Source organism: Anomaloglossus baeobatrachus, chromosome 2 (assembly GCF_048569485.1).
Source record: "Anomaloglossus baeobatrachus isolate aAnoBae1 chromosome 2, aAnoBae1.hap1, whole genome shotgun sequence".
NCBI classification, from domain to species: domain Eukaryota; kingdom Metazoa; phylum Chordata; class Amphibia; order Anura; family Aromobatidae; genus Anomaloglossus; species Anomaloglossus baeobatrachus.
In genome coordinates this window covers 118,607,206-118,632,924 of record NC_134354.1, presented here as the reverse complement: position 1 = coordinate 118,632,924, position 25,719 = coordinate 118,607,206, and the positions used below count along the sequence as shown (strand labels likewise).

At 45.9% G+C, this 25,719-nt stretch overlaps 1 protein-coding gene across 9 annotated transcripts in view; it reads left to right on the top strand.

The window, feature by feature from the left end:
- Positions 1-25,719, top strand: part of RAP1GAP2 (RAP1 GTPase activating protein 2) — a 1,154,914-nt gene that overhangs the window by 986,465 nt on the left and 142,730 nt on the right. For all 9 annotated transcript variants that reach the window (XM_075335284.1, XM_075335285.1, XM_075335283.1 and 6 more), the window contains 2 exons: positions 18,141-18,173; positions 18,616-18,825. In XM_075335284.1, coding sequence (XP_075191399.1) covers positions 18,141-18,173; positions 18,616-18,825 — 243 coding nt within the window. The remainder of the gene's footprint in view (positions 1-18,140; positions 18,174-18,615; positions 18,826-25,719) is intronic.

The window sequence follows — 25,719 nt, the reverse complement described above, 5'->3', positions numbered from 1 at the left end:
CTCTGATATGGGAAAGCTGGGTGCTGAGGGAAAGATGTATAGCAGAGCATGGGAAAGCTGGGTGCCGAGGACAAGATGAATATCAGAACATGGGAAAGCAGGGTGCTGATAGAGGGATTTCAGATCATGGGAAACCTGGGTGCTGTGGGTAAAAGCCAAGTGTCAGCGTCATTATCGTGTACCCCGAGTGTCAGTGTCATTATCCCATACCCCAAGTTTCGGTGTACGTGGAGGGGGAGCCCCAGTCCAAATTTTGCACCAGGGTCCATCAAACTCTAGTTACACCACTGGCTGTAGGACATATGGAGCACTACATGACGCCCATTAAAAAACCCTCTAAGGATGGGCATATCGTCTTGCAGCCTATCTCTGGTCTGTCTGATGCCTAATGATGGAGGATTACCCGCAGTCAGTGTCAGACTGGAGTTCCTAGGACCCAGAGGAGGAATTAATTCCACAGGACCTACCATCCTGCTACTCTAAATAGACATTTTACCTGTTCATACTCCAGCCTTATGCACTTGTACGTGAGACAAAATTACGGGGTTAAGGCCTCATTCAGACAATAGTAATTTTGCTCAATATTTCAGTGGTATTTTTATGCCAAAACCAAGAGTGTCTCTAAATCACAGAACAGGGGTCAATCTTTCAATTAGGGTACGCTCACATGAGCGTATGAATCGGACGATACTGAAGCATTGCACTGATCAATACAAGTGTTCGGACACTATAAGTATAAAGTCCACTAAGGGAACTAGTAAAATAAATTAAAAATGAAAAAAAAAATAGTTTTAAAAAATTAAAAAAAAACCTCAAAGTTCAAATGACCCCCTTTTTGTCCCATAGAGAATAAAACAATAATAATAAAAAATACACATATTTGGTATCGCTGAGTTCAGAAATGCCCGATCTATCAAAATATAAAATAAATTAATCTGATTGGTAAAAGGCATAGTCAGCAAAATAGTAACAGGGTAAATCTTGAAAACAAAACACCTAAATTGATCAGGGGGACGCACTTAGTTCATAATATACAATAACAATAAGGCAGCAACAAGGGAAGGACACTATACGTCAAATGACACTAGTCTATCCCTGTGCTGCCACTGAAAAAATAGTATTACTAAACAGTTTTCAGAATAGGCGGTACCACTGTCATAAGACGCAATATTGTTAAAGGAATCCTCAAACCCTGACCCTAAGGGGTACTTTGCACGTTGCGACATCGCTACTGCGATATCGTCGGGGTCAAATCGAAAATGACGCACATCCGGCACCGGTAACGACGTCGCAACGTGTAAAGCCTAGATGCGCCGATAAACGATCGCAAAAGCGTCGTAAATCGGTGATCTGTGTAGTGTCGGACATTTTCATAATGTCGCACCAATAGGAGATACGATGTTGTTCCTCGTTCCTGCGACAGCACACATCGCTGTGTGTGAAGCCGCAGGAGCGAAGAACATCCCCTTACCTGCCTCCACTGGCAATGTGGAAGGAAGGAGGTGGGCGGGATGTTACGTCCCGCTCATCTCCGCCCCTCCGCTTCTATTGGCCACCTGCCGTGTGACGTCGCTGTGATGCCGCACGACCCGCCCCCTTAGGAAGGAGGCGGGTCGCCGGCCAGAGTGACGTCGCAGGGCAGGTAAGTGCGTGTGAAGCTGCCGTAGCGATAATGTTCGCTACGGCAGCTATCACAAGATATCGCATGTGCGATGGGGCGGGTACTATCGCGCTCGGCATCGCAAACATCGGCTAGCGATGTCGTAGCATGCAAAGTACCCCTAATAGGCCCTGGAGGTCCCTACCTATCAATGGAGGGTATGACACCGTAACTGTTTTGGGCGCCCCCAAACAGTTTTGTTTTCAATTTACCCTGTTACTATTTTGAAAAGCTAATTTTTAACAGTGTGTTATTGGTGCTTTGAGGTTTTGGGGTTTATTTTGTTTAAAAGGCATAGTCAGAACAAATTCCAAATGCCAAAATTACGTTTTTTTGGTCGACGCAATATTGCAATAAATTGCAATAACAGGAGATCAAAACATCACATCTATGCAAAAATGGTATGATTAAAAATGACAGATCAAGATGAAAAACATAAGCCATTAGTGAGCACCAGATCCCTCCAACTGAGAAAGTTACGGGTCTCGGAAAATGGCGCCAAAGGCGCAAATCTTTTTTGTACAGTCTTCTGAAAAATGTTTTATCACTTAGCTAAAAGTAAAGCTATACATGTTTGGTATCTGTGAACTCGTACCGATCTGGGGAATCAAAATCCCACATCAGTTTTACCATATAGTGAACATAGTAAGTAAAAAAAACTCAAAAAAACAATTGCACTTTTTTGCAATTTCACTGTACTTGGAAATTTTTTCCCCATTTTTCAGTAAAATATGAGGCAAAATGAATGGGGTCATTTAAAAGTACAACTCACCCCACAAAAAACAAGCCCTTATATGGCTATATTGACGGAAAAATAAAAAAAAGTTATATCTATTGGAAGAAGGTGAGAAAAAAAATGAAAAACAGAAAATCGTCGTGGGGTGAAGGGGTTAACCCCTACCCCATTGTCACGCTAGATACGGGGAAGTACCAAGTGAACAGCGAAAGGAAATGGAAGGGAAAACCTGTATCTAGGGAAGGGGGAGATGGTGACCCCTGACCAAGGCTACCACTGGCCTCTGGGTTCCCTTACCGCCCTAGATAGGTCCCGCACCTATGCGCCAAGTCAGATACCTGACCCTAGGCGGACCCTCATCTGGACCCTAGGTAGGGAGCAGGTGGGATGAGCTCTTTATCAACCCCACTAAGCACTAAAGGACACTCAGGGATAACAAACAAGGGGAAATCACAAACAACTTACAGATATCTCTAAGTGTCTCAGGGAAAGAAGCTGCAGCAACCACCAAGATTCTCCTGATGTATGCAAACCGCCTGCTTACAATGGAGGCGTCATATGATATAGATATATCAAATATCACCAGGACCGACTTTAGATTGTGAGCCCCAATGGGTACGGTGTTGCTGATGTATGTAAAGTGCTGCAGAATATGAGAGCGCTATATAAATAAAGATTCCTTCTAATAGGAAGTGAACGTATATATATAGACAAGGAATGTATTGATGAACAGCAGCTGACAGGCTGCACAACACCCCAAGTTCCTAAAGGGAAAGGGATGAAAACCAAGCAGTAATGAAAGAAGACCAGGGAGCAGTTTGTGAAGCCAAACGCTGTGACCTTCTATAGCCAAACACCACATGACTGTCTGTCAACCGTGACACACCCATGACACTCAGGCTGTACTTAGACTACATAGCAAAAACCTGCTAAGGTTAGTTTCACACTTGCATTGAATGGCATCCGTTGCTATCCGCCGCCTTGAGGAATTACGTTAACCATTTTCTTCCTCATAGACTTCTATTAGCTACGGATAGCAACGGATGGTCTTGCGTTGCATCCGTCAACCGACACTGCGTTGCATCCGCCTGGTGGATGGAATGCTGCATGTAGCGTTTTTCTGCGATTGGCGGAGCGGCAAAAAAAACACAACCTGCAGGAATCCGTTGGCATCCGTTGGTTTTATAATGGATGTATATGGTGGAGGATTCCGTTAGAATCCGTCATTTGACAGATTCCATTAACGCAACCGTCTTTACACAACTGCCCAGATGTGTAAAGTCAAGAAAAAAAAACTATAACGGATTGCATCATTTTGTACGATCCGTTGCATCCGTTGTGCCACTATATGCAACGCATCCGTTGCATCCGTCACAAAACGCAATGCAACGGATGCCGTTCAACGCAAGTGTGAAACTAGCCTTATAGACTCCATTTAATAGCCTGGATGCCTTTGGCAAGTAGCTATATCTAAAGAGATCATGAAAAGACACACAAGTAACGTCATCTGTGTCCAATAAACCAATCTATCCTAAAAACAAGGTCATGCCATTAGTTATTGTGGATTCCATTTTTTATCATTTGATCTCCTGTTTCATTTTGTTGCTTTTATAACCCGGGCATTGTTATGTGGTGACCCTGACTCCGCTATGCAGGTCATGCTGCCATTTAGCAGCTGAATTTTATTTTGGATAATATATACCCTGTAGTCATCATTTGTTTTAAAAACTGCATCTCCACATTTGCTTTTCTTAAGTGCGAGCTCTAGCAAAACAATGAACTTTGGAAACTCCTTTTGGTTCCCACACTGGGACCCAAGTATTATAAAATCCAAAATTTGCTTTTAAAAGGATGATAATAGGGTTTCTAAACATAACCCTCTGAGCGATTTTTCTATGGCTCTGAATCATCAGCAGTGAATGTTGTTTTCACAGAATCCTCAGGGTAAAAAGAAAGCAGGCAGGCAGCACTTCTTTCTCCAAGACATTACCAGGCAGGAGCAGCATGAAAGCAATAAATCCTTATCTTCATTATTTCCTCTATATCCGGCAGTTACATCTCCGTTCATCACATTTCTCAAAGAGAAGCATAAAATGCAGACGGATACCTCACACAGATATTACACAGATGGATTCATGTCGGCTTTAACTACCTACATAAGGAATATAAATGATCTTCTTAATATTCAGAAATATCCGCAGTAATTGTAAAACGCTACATATATAAACCACTCGTAGACAATTAATGGGTCAACTTGTAACTCAATTTTTTGATCTTTTTTTAAGGCTGTTTATATGTCCCGAGGTAGAAAAATTGACATGTATTTTCAGTGATCTGGATGAAAAAAAACATTAGTGATATGCTGCAAGAGGGCTGAACATAGGTCCACCACCTACTTATATATATTATGGTCTGTTGGCATTTGTTACATGCTGAACTCTACAGGACTTTGCTGACTGTGCATAATTGGTTTGGGTGAACACTTAAGGGGGCTTTACATGCTGCGATATCGCTAGCATCGGCTAGCGATGTGGAGCTCGATAGCACCCGCCCCGTCATACGTGCGATATTGTGTGATCGCTGCTGTAGCGAACATTATCGCTACGGCAGCGTCACACGCACTTCCTTCCTTCCTCATTGCCGGTGGACGGAGGTAAGGGGATGTTCGTCGCTCCTGCGGTGTCACACATAGCGATGTGTGATGCCACAGGAACGAGGAACAACATCGCTAATAAACAGGCAACGATATTTGGTTTTAGGACGACCTCTCCAAAACCAACGATTTTTGCCTGTTTTGCGATCGTTTAAGATCGCTCGTACGTGTCACACGTTGCGATGTCGCTAAGGACGCCGAATGTGTGTCACTAACAACATGAACAGAGGATAAATCATTAGCGATGTCGCAGCATGTAAAGCCTCCTTTACGGTTTACTGCCTGAGCAAGTCTAAAGGGGGCTTTACACACAGTGACATCGCTAGCGATGTCGCTCGTGAAAGCACCCGCCCACGTCGTTTGTGAGTCACGGGCAAATCGCTGCCTATGGCGCACAATATCGCTGGGAGCTGTCATACAAACTTACCTTCCTAGCGACGTCGCTGTGACGCTGCACGAACCGGCGCCTTAGAAAAGAGGCTGTTCGCTGGCCGGTGAACAGTCTCTTTTCTAAGGGGGCGGTTCGTGCAGTGTCACAGCGACGTCACACGGCAGGCATCCAATAGAAGTGGAGGAGCGGAGAGCATCCGCAGAAAGTCACGCCCACCTCGTTGCCGGCAGGACGCAGGTACGGTGTTATTCGTCGTTCCTGGGATGTCACACGTAGCGATGTGTGCTGCCTCAGGAACGATGAACAACCTGCGTCCTGCACGAGCAACGACATTTGGGAAATGGAGGATGTATCAACAATCAACGATTTGGTGAGTATTTTACATCGTTAGCGGTCGCTCGTATGTATCACATGCAACGACGTCACTAACAAGGCCGGATGTGCGTCACGAATTCCGTGACCACAACGACATCTCGTTAGCGATGTCGTTGTATGTAACGGGGCCTTAAAAGTCCTTTGTTGATGATGTCAGAGGTATTTGCTGGGTTATCAAGTAGCTGCAACACGCGTGCCTAGTGCACTGACCAACCGAGGTTTGACGCATAACAAAAGCACACCTGAAAAGCACCACAGACAAGGGGGGAACAATGAGAACACAATAACAATGATGAGCCCTGGGACTAGTGAGAGGGTAGGTGGGCACCTCCTATCCTCACTTGCAGCTGTCTCTACTCTTCTAGCCAGTCCCTATACAGTCTCCGCAACTGTCGCAAAGCAGAACACTGGGTCCCTGAGAAACCCTATAGAGGCCCTGACTAGTGAGAGGCAGTGAGGTTCATTAGACCCACCGCTGCACTAAAGAGACAAGAGGGTAAGAGAGGCAGGGGATAAATAACCAAAATGGAGAGGATATGACTCCTGGAGACTCCACAGCAGCTTCCTTCCACCAAGGTAGCTTCCTTACAAATGGCTTTGTATATTCGGCAAAGCTTGTTGGGAAACCTTGCTATTTAAGCACAAGGGGGTGTGTCTTCAGATCAGGTGCAGCTGACCTAAACTGCAGCTGCTGACAGAAAAACTGACATTTAACTACTTCAGTACAAAAAGAAATGAAACAGTTTAAATGCAGAGTCCCAGATAGAGATAAGTCCTCAAGCTGACACTATTCTCCAAAAACAAGGAGACAACCGTGACAGTACCCTCCCTTTATTGAGAGGTCTCTGGACTCTCATGACTGGTAACGTCACCCACCTCAAATGTGAACAGATCACTCTGGTTACCAGTATGATACAATACACACGTCCGTAGCAAGGACCTGTGGATTATGTCATGGGTGTTAAGTGCTGGGGGAAGCTTCAGACATACAGCAATAGGATTAAGTGTGTTAGTAGCCCTAAAGGGACCGATAAACCTTGCACCTAGAGCCCCAGACACTCAATTCTATTTGATGTTTTAGTGGACACCCACACATAGTCATTCTTAGACAGGTGTGGACCTGAATGTTTATTTCTACATGTGCACCTGGTAATAGAGGAAACACTCCGGACTGAACCGAAAACAGAGAAGAGTCTTTCAATCCATTCAACTTCTTTTGCTCTGGTACCGCACACTTAGTGGAAACTACAACACTCCCACAATCACTTCTCCCGAGACCACACTGAGGTCTACTCTTCCCTTGAGGTGGGGGTAGCACACCATGTCTTTTCCTGGATAACTTGATGGTAACTACTGACAGACAGGGTGGTGGAATAAGTAACGCAGAGATAGTAGCATACAGACACCTAGTTTCTCAGAAACTGCCCCAGCTGACTACTTCCCCTGACTGCCAGTCAATCACAGGGTTATGCCTCTTCAACCAGGGAAGACCAAACACGATGGGAGTGGGCAGACCCACCAAGACATAACAGGGCAGAAGTTTATTATGAACTGAACCCAGCCGTAGGTTGATATTAGGCACGGTATGTGTGAACTCTTTCTGGCTGAGTGGAGCTGAGACAATAGCGTGGATGGGAATGGATCTTGCCAGTGCACTACGCGTTACACCAAGAGTCTGAGCAAAGCAAGAATCCACCAAATTGGCACCGGCTCTGCTGTCCACCAGCACAGAGATCGTTTCAGTTTTTCCACCTATAATCACCTCTGCTGTAATGGTGAACTGAGATGTATAGATGAAGGATATGTACACAGCCTGGTCGTTTCCCTCCACCCGACCAGGAGGACACAGCTTGTTGCCAGATGGACTTGGCTTATTGCCCAATGAACTGGGCTTCTTATAGGAAAGGCCCTGATGTGATGACCCTTGTCCTCACAGTAAAAACAAGACCCAGACCCACAACGAACTGCAAGCAACTCAGTTTGAGGACAGGTTCCCCCCAATTGCATGGGTTTGTCTGCTTGCACCAGTGGAAACTCCTCCCTGGGGAGAACGACATGAGTCAGGGTCCTAGAATGTCTCTCGCTGAGGTGTCGATCCATTCGAATTGCAAGGGCTATGGCAGCCTCCAGCGTCTCCAGGGCAGATCATTCTACTAGAGAGCCCCTAAGCTTAGCTAACAACTGAGACGACATGGACTCTCATGGGTTAAAGTTTCTTAAAATTCAGCTAGACAGCATGATAGATTGCTTATAGACGGGGGGAGAAGTCCCTCATTGTTTTTACAAGACTCTTGTTGACTCAATGTAATTGTGTTGGCCACTGAAAGCCAGACGTATTGTTCTCCAGACTTTTCCAGTAACCATTGTATTGTAGTTGTGTATTGCTAATGTGATTACCTTAGTAGCCATTGTTGAGTCTGTGACTTGCAGACTCCATGTATACCCTCAGTCTTTCTGTAGACCTCATTTGGATGAACATTGTCCATGCAGCTTGAGATTCATCCAATGGGAGAGGCGCTCTTGTCCAACCAATCGATGAGGACGCAGTGTATCCAAGTGGAAGGCTGTGGCTATAAAAGGGACTTCTTTAAGCCACCAGGTTGTTGATGGATGCTGATGATCCAGTCTAGGCTCTTAGGAGCTGACTAGAGGATCAGGATATCTTATGGCTTCAATCTAGGGACTCCGGTTCCGATTAGAGACCATATCCACAGCCTAGGGATTTCTACTCCGGCTGCCAGGATTGTATCATCATACCAGGACTACCTAAGGAGGACACTCAGGTTGGGACAGTTCAGTCACCTGTTACAGACTTTGCAGACCTCAGCCAGCTTCCTAAATCTGGCATTATTCCTTTCTCGGTGGGTGCCCGCCAAAAGCGGGGTGCTGCTGGATTGGAGTAAGCGGCCCTGGAACCTCTGAGGCAAGGACATTCTAATCCCTGGTGAGCCAGCAGAAGGGTGAGACTCTGTTGCCTGTTACATTTGTGTGTTTTGCTGGTTGTGTTATGTGCCGTTAATATTTTGGGGATCCAATAAAGTCTAATTATTGTGGTTCCCTCACCCTGTGTTGTCTGAGTAGTGTTACGCCCATGGTTAAGGAGGCCGGCGTTCGGTTGGGATGAGCCCTGAGCCACGCTGTCTTTCTAAAGGTGGCGGGTTTTAGTGGACGAGAGCACCCACTGAGCCCCGTGTCTCCACAACAACCCTTCACAGAAATTACTCCTAAGGGCTGGGTCATTCCACTGGGTGTCAGTGGCCCACCTCCAGATCTTTGAGCAATACTCCTCGGCTGGCTACGGCCCCTGCCAGAGCCTTCGGAGTTTAGACTCCATGACACCATCAGGGTCTCCATACATCAAGGCTGAAGTTGCAAAAAACTCATCCACCGATCGTAATGATGGAGAGTCGATCAGCAGAGAGAAGGCCTAGGACTGGGGATCTCCCCGCAACAGGGAGACAACAATCCCAACTCTCTGTTCCTCACTCTTTGAAAGTGGTAAACCTGTTCAGTAATCACACACAAGTCCAGTGGTAAACCAAGTTGCCAGTGACCGGTCGCCGTTAGGGGGTGTATTCGGGTCCCACACTCAGGTGTAGCAAACAGGTGTCCCTTCCTCCTGCACTCTGTGTTTCTGTCTTCTCTGGGACAACTCCATATGGAACGGGGAAGTCCACTCCCGGTACTGTGTATGTTTGGGAGCTGTGGCCTGTGAAATCTGACCTTTGGGATTTCTGTGGGTTCTGACGGACACCCTATTCCCCGTGGTGGGCTTCCATTTCGCTCTCTAGGCTTCTGGAGAACAAGGCCTGAAACCTTGTCCTCTGCTGGTTGATTAACAAGGGGGCTTGCAACCTTTCTCGTCCTAGGGTCCAGGTACCCGTCTGTGCACGGCCTCCGGACCAGATTCCCGCTGTCGGCACCGGCGGGCTACAACCCTGCCCCGGTCCACTTAAGGTCTCCCGCGACCGGATCTCCATCGCCTGAGGCCCTGTTTCCTGTCTGCCACCTAGCCGGGTAGTCCAAGGGCCCCTACCCCTGACTACACTCCTCAGTCTGTACTTCACTTCCACTCAACTACACTTGAACTGTCAGCTTCAACTGTCAGAACTGTTCCCTTCAACCCAGAATTGACTGTCGTGTTCCCGTCCCTGACACCTCAGGACCCCTAGGTGGGCGTTCTCATCCGCCTGATCCCACCCACTGGTGTTTTCTTATTATCATGAGGGGGTGGCTAGGCTTTAATGGCTGTGAGTTGTACCTGGGTGTAGGTTTTTGGTGGTATCAAGGAGGGTGGACACTTTTGTGACTACCTGGTTTTGCCAGGACGTCACACTAGCATAGATAAAGAGATCTTTAGAAAAAGGGTTTCTAAAGATCTTTTATCATATGCTAATGAGCAAGGTCACTAGCCCCAAGGGCGTTGCTTCCCTTGCTAGTCGCCCCCATTAGCATCTTAGTACGCCGCTGTGGGTGTGCTAATATGCTAATGAGTGTGCATCGTCACAGGATGATCTCACTCACTTCTCCGCCGCCATCACCGCTTGATCTCTTCAAAAATGTGAGACCACACAATGGAGTAAATTACTATCCAAACATTTTATTAACAATAACAAACAAGTTAAAAGGAAGTGCAAAAATGCAAACTCCCCATCCTTGTAACATTAAATAAGAGGACATATGAAAACCTCACTACGTGGGGAACAGGACCAGAAAGGTTACAAACGCTATGCCTGGAACGATAAAAAAGGCTAATTCTGCCTAAAACCGTATTGGACCTTAATATCCAGTTATATCTCCCAGGCATAGGCAATGAAATTCCCCCCACCGCCAAAAGCCAAGGTGTAAAGAGTAAGGTGATTCCCTCAGCATACCGGTACTAAAGCTATCCATAGTATGGAATGCGAGCAGTATTATTATGAATTACATACCCAAGGGTTCAGGTAATTGGGGAGGTGGTCCAGGGTCCACGCCCGATGTACGTTTCGGGTACCTTTTTCAAGGGCCACCGCGTGCGAGTTTGTCCTGTCACTAGGAATCCAAAACTAAGGGGATTTCACTGGTCAGATAATTTCTATAAGTATGACTGGATGTAAAGACACATTCCCCTTCATTTCTATTAAAATTGTATCCATCACCGCTTGATGTTGGATTTCAGCTCAGTGCGCATGACCCCGGATGTTCGGTCATGCGCACTACTTCAGTTTGAAGCCAGAACACGTGCACCTGGCTTCATACTCTGCATGACCCAAACTCCGCGGTCATGCTCACTGCGCCGAAATCCAGCATCAAGCGATGATGGCAGCGGAGAGGTGAGTAAGATCATCGTCTGACACTGCACATTCATTAGTATGTTAGCATGCCCACAGGGGCGTACTAACATGCTAATGGGGGCGTCTAGCAAGGGAAGCAACGCCCTTGGGGCTACTGCCCTCGCTCATTAGCATACGATATAAGATCTTTAGATAAAAGTTTTCTAAAGATCCTTTTATCTAGGCTAGTGTATACAGGGACAGTTAGGCAGGGATCAGCAATATACACCCAGAACTGCTCGTGGTTCTGGGTGTATATTGCACCTGACAGGTTCCCTTTAAGGTATCAAATGAAAGACCTAATGTCGCAAAACGTCTTGCCCTTTATATGACCACTTCACACTACCAGCACTCTGGTAGACTCACAAAAAGTATGAGAACAGTACACTTACCAAAAAAAAGAGGGACAAAGGAGTTCAAGTCAGTCAGAATTGAAAATAGTCCATCTATATTGGCCCTAACCTAGGGAAGCAACCTGCCTGTAGGAATGGAGGACAGTGAGCCACCCCTGAGTCCATGTGGGTGAAGAATATGAAGAGGAGACTGTTCAGCTTTGCTTGCAAAGTGTGTGCAAAAGATGAAGAGCGAAGTGGAGTGCTTCCTAGCTTAGTAGTGAGTTCAGTTGCAGAGAAAGTATACCTGCAAGTGAAATATTGATCTTTTGGAGAGGCAAAGGGAGTGACATGCTAGACTGGTTTCAGTTATGGCCCATGAAGTGTCTGAAGTGTGAGAAGCTAAGCACAAGATGCCGCTGGCTGCTTGTGTGAGAAGCCAGCCAAATTCAGTACTCAGATACACTGGCGGGAGGAGTTTTTTTGTGTCGGCAGACCCATCATAGGATTATAGGGAAGGCAGAGGTGGCTAGAGAGAAAATGATAATTTACAGGAGATAGTGGAAAGACGAAGTGAGAGTAAATAGCTGAGAAATAAGACCAGTGTCGCACCCAACTCTGCCTTCTAAATAGTTGTGCAATATTTCAAGCCTGTGTCTCTATTCTTAAAGTCTCAAGTGAACTGTTCTCCAGTTTCTAGTGTGTTTTGGTGGTGCCACCCGGTAAGGGGAGGCTATCTACAAGCTTTCTTGCTTATTGTTTTCTGGGAAGCACCTTACCACTTGACGCACTCTTTTCAATATGTCATGTGCTCTACAATATAAATGCTATCATTGTTTTGAATAGTTCACTTTACTATTCTTTTTGTCAAACAAAACATATGTCAAGTTTGAACTATATAGCCCTGATCGCCTAAGGGTACGTGACCATGTGGCAGGTCCTGACCTGCGGGGCGATGAGTCTCCTCTGCAGGAGACCAGAGCTGCTCATGCCCACGATCCGGGCTCGGGCAGTTATGGTGTCTCTTCTTTTCTCTTGTGTCTCCGCAGCAAAGAATTGACATGCTTGCGGCTCGGAAAGGTGCACCTCAGGTCATGTTATGCTGCGGGCCGTACACGCACAGTGGGCAGTAGATTTCTAGAAACGCCATCCACTGTGCTTGTACTGTACATCACCGCGTTTTGGACGCAGCTGTAACATGCTGCGTCCAAAATGTTGTGAAGCCTGATCGTGGACACGTACCCTAATGGTATCATGCAATGGTCCTGGGCTGCCTTTATAGCTGTTTTCTAAGTTACTTATAATGTTTATATTTCCTGAGGTAGCAAAATGTTAAAATATATGTTGAGTCATGTTAAGCAATATGTGTTATAAGGGTTTTACAATAGAATTGCTATAATTGTTTTATAGAATTACTAGTTGCAGTTCCTTCTTTCTTTAGGCCAGGGTCGCACAACCATAGGTCTCATCCAAGAGAATCTGGTTGATTACGCCAATGGCACTCTGATCAAACTCTGATACGAATCTTGTTTGAATGCCAGCAGAGTGTGATCTGATTCTCTTCGATAAGAGCAGCGTAGCAGAATGTGAGGAGAGGATGGAGAACAAAATTCCTCCATTCTGTGAGTCCACGAAAATCATGTCCTCTGAGCGCAGTCAGATGACTTCCTCGCACCCATAGACTTGAATATTTGAGTGGTATCCAATTTTTCCTACAAATTGCAGCAAGCTGCAATTATTTTCTCATGCTCAATTGATTGGCATGAGTAAAAAAACAAACACTCATCAGCACTGCCCCACTATATATTGGTCTGAGTGCTATTTAATAGCATAGCACTAATCTGATATATTTGGTGGTGTGAGCAGCTCTTACAGGGATTCTGTCAGCAGGTTTTTGCTACCTCATCTGACAGCAACATAATGTAGGAAAAAAGATTGTGAATCTAATGGTGTATTACATAGATTACTTCGGTGCAACCTTTGTGAAATAATCAAAGAATTTAGATTCAGGAACACAGCAGAGCTGCACCCGCCCACATCAGACTCTCAATAGCCATTCTGAGGTGTCAATCACAGCAGGGGGCATGTCAGACTGTTGTGCACATGAGTTTCTAGTCCTGCAATGTTAATCACAGGGTAATAAACCCTTTAGTTTATGTAAGAAAATGCACACACTGATAAGAGAAGCACAGATGCTTTTTATTTTTTAACCCCCGCAGCTTGCTGTCCTCACTTTACAACCTGGTGGCAGATTCCATTTCACTCCTCCCCCCCCCCCAGTAATTTTTCATTTTTCGTTTTTGTTTTTTCCTCCCCTTCCTCTAAGACATAACGTTTTTATTTTTCGCTCAATATTGCCATATAAGGAACACAAAACTCCATATGGCACATAATGAAAATAGGTGGCTAAAAGGTAACAAATGTTACCATAAGAGGGGCCGCCTCATGGTTACACTCCAGAATAATAGCAACACAGAGAAAGAAGAGTGCTTTTTATGTACGGTATATACTGGAAAACAGAGAAAATATCCCAAGTGCAGTGAAATTGCAAAAAAGTGCAATTGCACGATTGTTTTTGGGGTCTTTTCTTTACCACATTCACTATATGGTAAAACTCATGTGTCAGTATGATGCCTCAAGTTGGTATGAGTTTGTAGATACCAAGCATGTATACTTTTAATTTTAACTAAGGAGTAAAAAACATTTCTAACGTTCGTCCAAAAAAGAAGAGTGCATTTGTCGCCATTTTCCGAGAACTGTAGCACTCTCATTTTTCAGGATCTAGGGCTCAGTGACTGCTTATTTTATTGCATTTTGAGCTGTCCTTTTTAATTATACCATGTTTGTATAGATATGACGTTGTGATCACTTGTTATTGCATTTTAATGCAATGTTGTGGTGACCAAAAAGCGTAATGTTGGAATTTTGTGGATCGGGAGCCAAATGTAGCTTGTGGGCTCATGATGTGTGGCTCTCGGCTGTCTGCCTGAAAAATGCATCTGTACTAGGTCTAGCAAGCAGCTATGAAGAGCAGGTCTCCACATGGTTGACGTTTGTGAGTAGCTCCATACAGAAGAGCACATCAGAATGGAGGTAGGAACCCCTGGATCTTGGTATACTGCCTGGTGTGGTGATTTCGGTGGAACAGCTTTGGCTATCATTATACAGGTAATAGGGGGCTCTGGGTGTCACTACTGTGAATTGCAGGAGCTAATTGTGGCTCGAGACCCTCTCTCAGAGTTAACTATGGTTCTCAAAGTCAGAAAGGTTTGGACCTCTGGTTTAGGCAATGAGAAGTATGCAATTAAATTAAAAATCCAGAAAAGGATTTTTAATAAGATATAAATTACAAAGTTCATTGTGTTTTGAACAAGCAATTTTCAATAATTCCCAATTCTGATGCTGAGATACAGCCATTAAATATTTGGATGAAAAATGTCCTAATATATGTAACAACAAGAGCATGACATATTTTAGGGAAAAAAAAGCCATCTGGCCCCAAAAAACATTAAAAAAAGTCAGATTTTTGTTAATGATTTTAGACTTTCCTATTCACTAACAATAAACATCTGGCTTCTCCATTTTAACAACCAAACAATGGTAAAAAGAAAAAAAAACAACGTTGCAAATGCATTGTGTAGGCCTGTCGTTGCGACGCATGCGGAGTGCACTGCGCTGCTGGCAATGCTTCAGTGTTATTTAGCTTGTATAAATGATCGCTCACATTCTTTAGCAAATTGTCTGAATTCCCAGTTCTCTCCTATTGATTTACTTTCAAAATCAACTTGTTGGGATTGTGAATAGTTTGTTTCGCCATCTGGCTTAATAAAAGCTCAACTTTGTTTTACAACGCGCCTCCTGCATATGTAATGTAAGCGAGATTGTACACAGTGGGATATTATATTCTCCGCCGCTCACATCTTTGAGGCGTATAAAAGGATGATGAAGAGTCATGTATTATTGAGTCTCAACACAACTCTTCCTTAGTTAGTTTGGGAGAAGGCGGTAAATAGATTGATAGCACCCTCATATGCTCTCCTTAGCTGCACCCTCATGATATCTTATCTCCTTTACCATATGCTGCGCTCTATGTCTAGAAGTAGGCGAAATTATCATTTGGTGGCAAAAAACATATTCACTGTGTAAATAGTATGACATATTATCCTTTTATTGGTAAGCTACATCTCAGTAATGTTTTGTATGGGCAATGTCCGTAGAATTTACTTTGGTATTCATATGTTTAGTGTTTTAAGCTTTTTTTTTCAGGTCAAGCTTTGGAAAATGGCTGGTGATAAAAAAAATAAAGAGCATGTCCCTTTTTTCAAATGGATCCTGATGGAATCCACTCGAAATAAGGCAATGTCCAATCAAAAGGCAGCAAAAAACACTTAGAAAATCTCTTACAAACGACTTCAAAATTTATTTCAACACTGCTTCAGGAAAGGAAAATCTCCCCAAAGAAGGAGCCTTTCTTGAAGTGGTTTCTAATAGTAACTTTGTAATTTACGATCGCCTCAAAAAACTGTTGTCCACTGTGAGTTACCTATAGCATTCGCTCTCCCTGGGACACAAACTATTACACTGATCACTGATGAAGGTCCATGGTGTGCCGAAACGTCTGTGCTGTTTCTAGTCTGGATTTCCCAAATAAAATATCCAATGTTCATTTTATTTTGAGGGCCAAGTATTATTTGCTGTTAACGAGACTGGTTCCTATTTGCGCACCTTCTACAGAAGTGCCATGATTATCTACTAGTCTTGATGAGGGGACATAGAGATATAAGGGGCGCACACCTATAAACGAATCAAGTGCATTTGAAAAGTGGCGTTCTCTGTGCACCTTGTCACAAACCTTACTCCATTCAGGGACTAGAGTAAGATTTCTGGAGTAAGGCACGATGCAGTTAGTCTTGAAACAGACAATAAAAATGCTATAATAAAGTTGTGTGATCACACTCCCATTCCGCCCATTTTGGTGAAGCTTGGTAAAAGTGGATTGAAAATGTCAAGACTTTTACGCAACCTCAAGTTGCAAAAAAAATTTGTAATTTATCAAAGATTTTTACAACAGATTTTTGTCTAAAATTTTTTGATGAATTGTGGCCTAAATTTCATTCTCTGCAGAGTCCGTCCATATTATTGTATAATAATAAACTTTAAAGGGAACTTATCAGAGGATTTATGCTGTCCAAACTACAGGCAGAATGAATCGCCACCTGGTTGAACGATTGCAGCCAGGTATATTATTTTGGAGATACTTTGGCATTTCTGATAAAATATATTTTGAAGATCCAGCTGGGGGTCATAGACTATTCTGGTTCCACCACTGGCTGGTTTCCTCCAGCACTGATATAGGTTGAAACAGCTGGGAAGCACCGACCTGGGGCGGCACCGGACTGATCCGCCTGACTGGTGCCCCTTAGTAACAACTTAAAGGGGTTATCCGGCTTCTTTGACATTTTTTTTTTATTTCCCTATTGGGCTACATTGGGGCAGGTAAGTAGATAGAGACCACTTACCTGCCCTGCTGTCAGCCCCTCTCCCCCGGCTCAGAGTGGTCATGTGACCGCTCCTGCCGCAATTTTGCTGCTTCCGGTCATTTCATGTCAACATGGGCAGGGCCATGTTGACATGCAAATGTGGAACAGCATGTCGCCTCCCTGCTGGGTGTCTACAGTGTGATGAGCCCCGCCCCCTTCCCTGCACTCTCCCACACATTCCCCCGCACCTCTTTTACTCTCCAGTAACCTCCCCCTGCACTGCTGTGGTGTCCGTGACCTGGGGGCGGGGCCTGGCGGCGGCTGCCGTGGTGTCAGCTCCAGCACCGGGCCCCCTGCTCAGGATCACACATTCAACTGTACCAGCATCACAGATCACCGATGCCGGTACATTTGAAAGTGCTGATGAGAAGCAGCGCAGCGCTGCTTCTCATCACTGTCCCTCCCGCTGTCTGTGCTCTCTTCAGCACAGTGGTGACGTCACTACTGTGCTGAAGAGAGCACAGACAGCGCACGAACGTGCAGGAGCGGCGGGGACCGAGGACAGGTGAGTATGTACTCCACATGTGTTCCCGATGGGGATGGGGATGGGGGGGTTGCGGAGCCATATGTGTGCGTGTGCAGAGCCATATGTGTACATGTGCGGTGCAGAGCCATATGTGTGCGTGTGCGGTGCAGAGCCATATGTGTGCGTGTGCGGTACAGAGCCATATCTGTGCGGTGCAGAGCCATATGTGTGCGTGTGCGGTGCAGAGCTATATGTGTGCGTGTGCAGTGCAGAGCCCGATGTGGGGCTGTTATTTGCAATGCTGTAGTGATACCAGGTCAGGTGCTGGGGAAGAATACTGACAGGGAATGTGTGTGCAGGGGGCGGGCAGGGGGCGAGGCTGGACACTGGGGTGGGGCTGGACACTGGGGTGGGTGGTGACAGCTCTGACTGAGGTTTTGCACAGGAAGTGGTCATGTTTGCTGGATCTGAATGTAAACAAGAAGCTGCCGAGAATAAAGGGATAATTCAAGAGGAACAAAAGTTAGAAAACAAAAAATAACAATGGAGGTGTGATTTATATGACAATACAGCACAGATAAACTCAAAAATGTTTGTTAAGCTAATGTCGGACAACTCCTTTAAGTGTGAAGTTTGCTGTGAATTACTAAATGAATTATTCCTTTCTTCTTACAGGATGACTACATACCATATCCCAGCATTGAAGAGGTAATCATTTATATGCTCATACAAACATTATTTTGTATTCTTATAATAAGTAAATACTTCTAGTTTCCGAGCTACAGCTGGTTGTTAAACTAATGTAAAATACTATGAAAGGAGATATTTTTCTTTCTTGTGATTTGAGCCTTCTCGAAATTGAAGTAACCCAGATTCTGCACCACACTTTTTACTTTTCTCCACCCAACGGATAAAAACTGGCTTTTGCCATATATAACTTCTGCTTCCTAAGAGCCTTGCTTTCCATCTGCCTGGCATAAGTCGTACTAATCTCTGATGTGCCCCAGAACCCTTCTATCATTTTTAGATGAGTTCTCAAAAAGTGCTACAGCCACAAAGTCCATTAGTTCAATGCTATTGAGTGGCTCTTCCTCTATGAGATGCTACTTAAAAGATGTAAGTCTTGAATCTTTGTTCTTTTATATTGTAGATCTTGGAGAAGGACACCTCTTATCCACTCATTATCCTGCCTCAGTTTGGAGGTTATTGGATAGAAGATCCAGAAAATATAAGCACTCCAACATCTTCAGATAGTAGTATATGCGATGAAGAAGAAGAACCAATGAGTCCCAGCACATATGGATATAAGCTAGAATATAAAGGTTCAGCGAGGGCATACAGAAAACACTTCTTGGGAAAGGTTTGTGGGTTTTAAAATATTTCTCATATATCTTGTTTGGGTTTATAGCCTATATTAGTCCAGGCCTACCGTTCATTGACAGCCCTTCCATTGACAGTGGATAGGTAGGGAATAGGAGATGTCAGCTCATGAGTCTGCAGTTTCTTGAACTCAGGGTTTGTAGTTTTGTCCATTGCCTAGATAACCTCTTTTAAAATGAAGTAGTTCTCCTTATAAAAAAAAAATAGCATATACTCGTTTCCAATGATTCCAGTCACATAAGCACTGCAGCCCATTAGCGACTGCTATTCGACTGTTGCGCTCTCACTACTTCCGTTTGTCCTAGATTTGAAAGAAGGAAGTGAGTGCCCAATAGCGTGAGCTGATTGGCTGCAGAGCTCATGTTACATAACAGTGTTACACAAGCCCCAGGAGGCCCGGTGATGAGATCACTGACAGGTCAGTAAATTTATTTCTGTAAGTAAATCAAATGTGAACTTAGGCTAACATGCTAAACTTCCTGGAATTAGGGAAATATGCAAACTTGATTTATCTTTACTGACAGATCATGGTCTGCTTGTTTCTCAGTTATAATTTATGGATGTCTCTTTTTATTCGAACCCCAAATCAGCTGTCTGAGGGTCAGTGTCTTTTTTTTTGGTGTAGATTTTGGTTTGGACAAATATCCTTATCAATGTTGCAAGGCTTTATGAACGAGGTAGACATTAAAGGGGTTGTCCACTTCTAGGACAACCCCTTCTGATTCCACATGTTTCTCCCAGGTAAAATAATAAAGCCTATACTCACCTCTAGTGATGAGTGAGTACTAAAAAGCTCGGGTGCTCGAGGCTCGGGCCGAGCATCCCAAGATACTCGTGTACTCGGCCCGAGCACCGAGTCCAATGTTATCCTATGGGAGACCCAAGTATTTTTATGAAATAACCCCCGGCAGCATGTAGAAACCCTAAAAATGTCACAAAAGTCTCAGAAGAGTGCTCAAATGACATGGCAACAGCATGGGGAAGACCCCTTGAAGCATTTATCACTCAAAAGTCACAGCTGTGAACAATTTTGTCCACGTTTTACGTCATTTTTACGGACTCACCAGAAAACCTTCAAAAATGACACCAAAATGAATTTTCATGGCGGAAATGTTAAGGGCACATACCCAATAGTGAGATAGAGCTGGTGTATGTTACTTTTGGAGACTACATGAAAGATTTTACGTGAAAACATTGTGTGGCACTCCGATGTCCCTGAGAAGAGACGTACATGAAGGCCTCTTGAGTCTAATGTGCCCATTTTGAGGAAGTGAGTCTTTGTAGTATTTTCCTTTGCCAGGGCAGTCCAAAATTGTGAGGTTCACCAATGCCCCTGCATACAGACGTGCATGAGGGCCTGTAAACCTGAAGTGCCCATTGTAAGGAAGTGGGTCTATTGTAGTATAGCCCTTAGGCAGGGCAGCCAAAAATTGGGAGGCTCCACATTATCCCTGGATAGAGACGTGCATGATGGCCTGTAAACCAGAAGTGCCCATTGTAAGGAAGTGGGTCTATTGTAGTATAGCCCTTTAGCAGGGCAGCCAAAAATTGGGAGGCTCCACATTGTCCCTGGATAGAGACGTGCATGATGGCCTGTAAACCAGAAGTGCCCATTGTAAGGAAGTGGGTCTATTGTAGTATAGCCCTTTGGCAGGGCAGCCAAAAATTGGGAGGCTCCACATTGTCCCTGGATAGAGACGTGCATGATGGCCTGTAAACCAGAAGTGCCTATTGTAAGGAAGTGGGTCTATTGTAGTATAGCCCTTTGGCAGGGCAGCCAAAAATTGGGAGGCTCCACATTGTCCCTGGATAGAGACGTGCATGATGGCCTGTAAACCAGAAGTGCCCATTGTAAGGAAGTGGGTCTATTTTAGTATAGCCCTTTGGCAGGGCAGCCAAAAATTGGGAGACTCCACATTGTCCCTGGATAGAGACGTGCATGAGGGCCTGTAAACCTGAAGTGCCCATTGTAAGGAAGTGGGTCTATTGTAGTATAGCCCTTTGGCAGGGCAGCCAAAAATTGGGAGGCTCCACATTGTCCCTGGATAGAGATGTACATGAGGGCCTCAAAACATTGTTCCCATTGCAAAGGAGCGGGTCTCCTGTCGTTGTAATGTCCATTCTGAAAGAATGGGCGAAAAAATTTACCACTGGGGGTATACCTGAAACAACGGCCTAACTATTGTAACGGTCATCATGGTGGCGCATGAGGAGAAGGAGGAGCAGTCCAGCGATTATCCAAAGTCCAGAAGTGTGTACCCATGGGTGAGTGGAGGTACATGGCAAATTCCCGTTACAAACTTTAAATTCCGCTCTCATTTGCTGGTGGTGTGGTGAAGTCTGGCCCAATCCAACCCTTGTTCATCTTGATCAGAGTCAGCCTGTCAGCATTTTCAGTTGACAGGCGGGTGCGTTTATCTGTAATGATTCCACCTGCGGCACTAAAAACACGCTCTGACAAAACGCTAGCGGCAGGGCAGGCCAGGACTTCCAAGGCATAGAGAGCCAATTCATGCCACGTGTCCAGCTTGGATACCCAATAATTGTAAGGCACAGAGGAATGTCGGAGTACAGTTGTTCGATCTGCAAGGTACTTCTTGAGCATCTGGGCAAACTTAGGATTTCTTGTGGCACTACCCCGCACCTCAGGGGCTGTGGTAGGTGAGGGGCTGAGAAAACTGTCCCACATCTTAAAGACTGTTCCCCTACCTCTGGCGGATTGGACTTGTGCCCCTCTCGGCTGTACGCCTTGGTTGTCCACTGATTCCTGACCTATGCCGCTAGCGTTTTGTGAGGGGAATGCTTTGCCTACTTCCGTGACTATAGCCTTCCGGAACTGCTGCATTTTGGCTGACCTCTCCGTCTCAGGAATAAGAGACATAAAGTTCTCCATGTAGCGTGGGTCTAACAGTGTTACCAACCAGTAATGATTGTCGGCCAAGATGTTCTTAACGCGAGGGTCACGAGACAGGCCGCTTACCATAAAGTCAGCCATGTGCGCCAGACTCTTACCAGCCAGTACTTCAGTATCCTGACCAACACGATGACTGAACATGCTGTCCTCCTCCTCCTCCTCATCTACCCTGTCCTCTGGCCAGCCACGCTGAACCGAGGATATGACTGGTGTGCATGTCATATCCTCAATTTGGCCGGAGAGTTGCTCCATGTCTTCATTCTCCTCCTCGTCATAGTCCTCCACTGCACGTTGTGATGAGACGAGGCTCGGCTGTGTGTTATCACCCACACCCACTACTGTTTCTTGCTCCAACTCATCGCGCTCCGCCTGCAATGCATCATGTTTGTTTTTGAGCAGAGACCATTTTAGAAGGCAGAGAAGCGGTATGGTGACGCTAATAATGGCGTCATCCCCACTCACCATCTTGGTGGAGTCCTCAAAGTTTTGGAGGATGGTACAGAGGTCGGACATCCATCTCCACTACTCAGGTGTTATGTGTGGAGTTTGACCCATTTCCCGACGGCTTAGGTGATGCAGGTACTCAACAACTGCCCTCTTCTGCTCACATATCCTGACCAACATGTGCAGAGTTGAATTCCAACGCGTGGGGACATCACACACCAGTCTGTGAGCCGGAAGATGCAAACAGCGCTGAAAGCCGTCAAGGCCGGCTGAAGCAGTAGGTGACTTTCGAAAATGTGCAGACAGGCGGCGAACTTTTACCAGCAGATCAGACAGCTCTGGGTATGACTTTAGAAACCGCTGAACCACGAGGTTGAGCACATGGGCCACGCATGGAACATGTTTCAGCTGGCCTCGCCTCAAAGCCGCCACCAGGTTCCGGCCATTGTCACACACGACCTTTCCTGGCTTTAGGTTCAGAGGTGTGAGCCAGTGATCTGCCTGCTGTTTCAGAGCTGTCCACACCTCTTCTGCATTGTGGGGTTTGTCACCTATGCAGATTAGCTTCAGCACAGCCTGTTTCCGCTTCGCCGAGGCAGTGCTGCAGTGCTTCCAGCTTGGGACTGGTGTGGAGGGTAAAGTGGATGCGGATGCGCAGGATGAGGATGAGGCTGAGGAGCATGACATTCCGGAGCTGTAGAGTGTGGGTGAAACCCTGACTGAGGTAGGGCCTGCAAACCTTGGTGTGGGAAGGACGTGTTCCGTCCCTCGCTCAGACTGGGTCCCAGCTTCCACAATATTAACCCAGTGTGCCGTCAATGAGATGTAGCGGCCTTGCCCACAAGCACTTGTCCACGTATCTGTGGTTAGGTGGACTTTGCCTGAAACAGCGTTGTTCAGGGCACGTGTGATGTTTTGTGACACGTGGTTATGCAATGCGGGGACGGCACACCGGGAGAAATAGTGGCGGCTGGGGACCGAGTAACGTGGGACAGCTGCCGCCATCAGGTCGCGGAATGCTTCTGTCTCCACCAGCCTAAAAGGCAACATTTCCAGCGCAAGCAGTCGCGAAATGTTAGCATTTAGAACTGTGGCATGTGGGGCGTTGGCAGTGTATTTGCGCCTGCGTTCAAAGGTTTGCTGAATGGATAACTGGGACAAGGACGTGCTTGATGATGGTGTTATTTCTGCGTAGGCAACTGCAGGTGCAGGGCCGGAGGAGGCTTGTTCGCAGGCAGCATGGACAGGGGATTGGCTCGCATGCACAACAAGCGAAGACGTAGCAGTGACATCAGCAAGCACTGCTCCTCGACTCTGTTGTACCTCCCACAAAGTCGGGTGCTTGGCTGACATGTGCCTGATCATGCTGGTGGTGGTCAGGCTGCTAGTTTTGGTACCCCTGCTGATGCTGGCATGGCAGGTGTTGCAAATGGCCTTTTTAGAATCATCTGGAGCCAACTTAAAAAACTGCCAGACTCGGGAAGACCTAACATTTGTACAGGCACCTTGTGTCGTGTTGTTGTTCCGGGGAACGGTTGCCTGACTTCTGCCTGGGGCCACCACCCTGCTTCTTACTGCCTGTTGGGATGCTACGCCTCCCTCCCCCTGTGCACTGCTGTCCTCGCTCTGCATATCCTCCTGCCAGGTTGGGTCAGTTACTGGATCATTCACCACGTCGTCTTCCTCTTCCGCACCCTGCTCCTCCTCCTGACTTCCTGACAATTGTGTCTCATCATCGTCCACCCCTTGTTGAGACACGTTGCCAACTTCGTGAGAACGTGGCTGCTCAAATATTTGGGCATCTGTACATACGATCTCCTCATGACCCACTTCAACATGAGCTGGCGAGAGGCCAGAATGTGCGAATGGAAACGTGAACAGCTCTTCCGAGTGTCCAAGTGTGGGATCAGTAATGTCCGTGGACGTGTACTCAGCCTTGTAGTAGGAAGGAGGATCAGGTTCTGAAATGTGCGGTGCAGTATCACGGCTACTGACACTTGACCGTGTGGAAGACAGAGTGTTTGTGGTGGTGCCAATCTGACTGGAAGCATTATCCGCTATCCAACTAACAACCTGTTGACACTGGTCTTGGTTCAAGAGCGGTGTACTGCTGCGGTCCCCAAGAATTTGGGACAGGACGTGCGAGCGACTAGATGTGGCCCTTTGTTGTGGCGAAATTAGAGCTTGCCCACGACCTCGGCCTCTGCCTGCACCACCATCACGTCCACTTCCTTGTTCGTTGCCAACGCCCTTGCACATTTTGCAATGCTGTGCTGACGTGTATTCACTAGACTTGTGCGTTATATCCAAGTTTGTGCAAAACGCACACAAGTGCACCTGTACGCTGCCACCGACAGGCACACACGTGCGGTTTTTAAATGCAAGCACGGACGCACTAAGAACCTTACAGGTTTTTAGGAGCAACAATTACTGAGAAGTTTGACACTATCAGACACTGCTGACTGACGTGTATTATTCACTAGACTTGTGCGTTATATCCAAGTTTGTGCAAAACGCACACAAGTGCACCTGTACGCTGCCACCGACAGGCACACACGTGCGGTTTTTAAATGCAAGCACGGATGCACTAAGAACCTAACAGGTTTTTAGGAGCGACAATTACTGAGAAGTTTGACACTATCAGACACTGCTGACTGACGTGTATTATTCACTAGACTTGTGCGTTATATACTCGTTTGTGTAAATCGTGTACCTGTACGCTGCCATCGACAGGCACACACGTGCGGTTTTTAAATGCAAGCACGGACGCACTAAGAACCTAACAGGTTTTTAGGAGCGACAATTACTGATAAGTCTGACACTATCAGACACTGCTGACTGACGTGTATTATTCACTAGACTTGTGCGTTATATCCAAGTTTGTGCAAAACGCACACAAGTGCACCTGTACGCTGCCACCGACAGGCACACACGTGCGTTTTTTAAATGCAAGCACGGACGCACTAAGAACCTAACAGGTTTTTAGGAGCGACAATTACTGAGAAGTTTGACACTATCAGACACTGCTGACTGACGTGTATTCACTAGACTTGTGCGTTATATACTAGTTTGTGCAAAACGTGTACCTGTACGCTGCCACCGACAGGCACACACGTGCGGTTTTTAAATGCAAGCACGGACGCAATAAGAACCTAACAGGTTTTTAGGAGCGACAATTACTGAGAAGTTTGACACTATCAGACACTGCTGACTGACGTGTATTATATTCACTAGACTTGTGCGTTATATCCAAGTTTGTGCAAAACGCACACAAGTGCACCTGTAAGCCGCCACCGACAGGCACACACGTGCGGTTTTTAAATGCAAGCACGGACGCACTAAGAACCTAACAGGTTTTTAGGAGCGACAATTACTGAGAAGTTTGACACTATCAGACACTGCTGACTGACGTGTATTATTCACTAGACTTGTGCGTTATATACTAGTTTGTGCAAAACGTGTACCTGTACGCTGCCACCGACAGGCACACACGTGCGGTTTTTAAATGCAAGCACG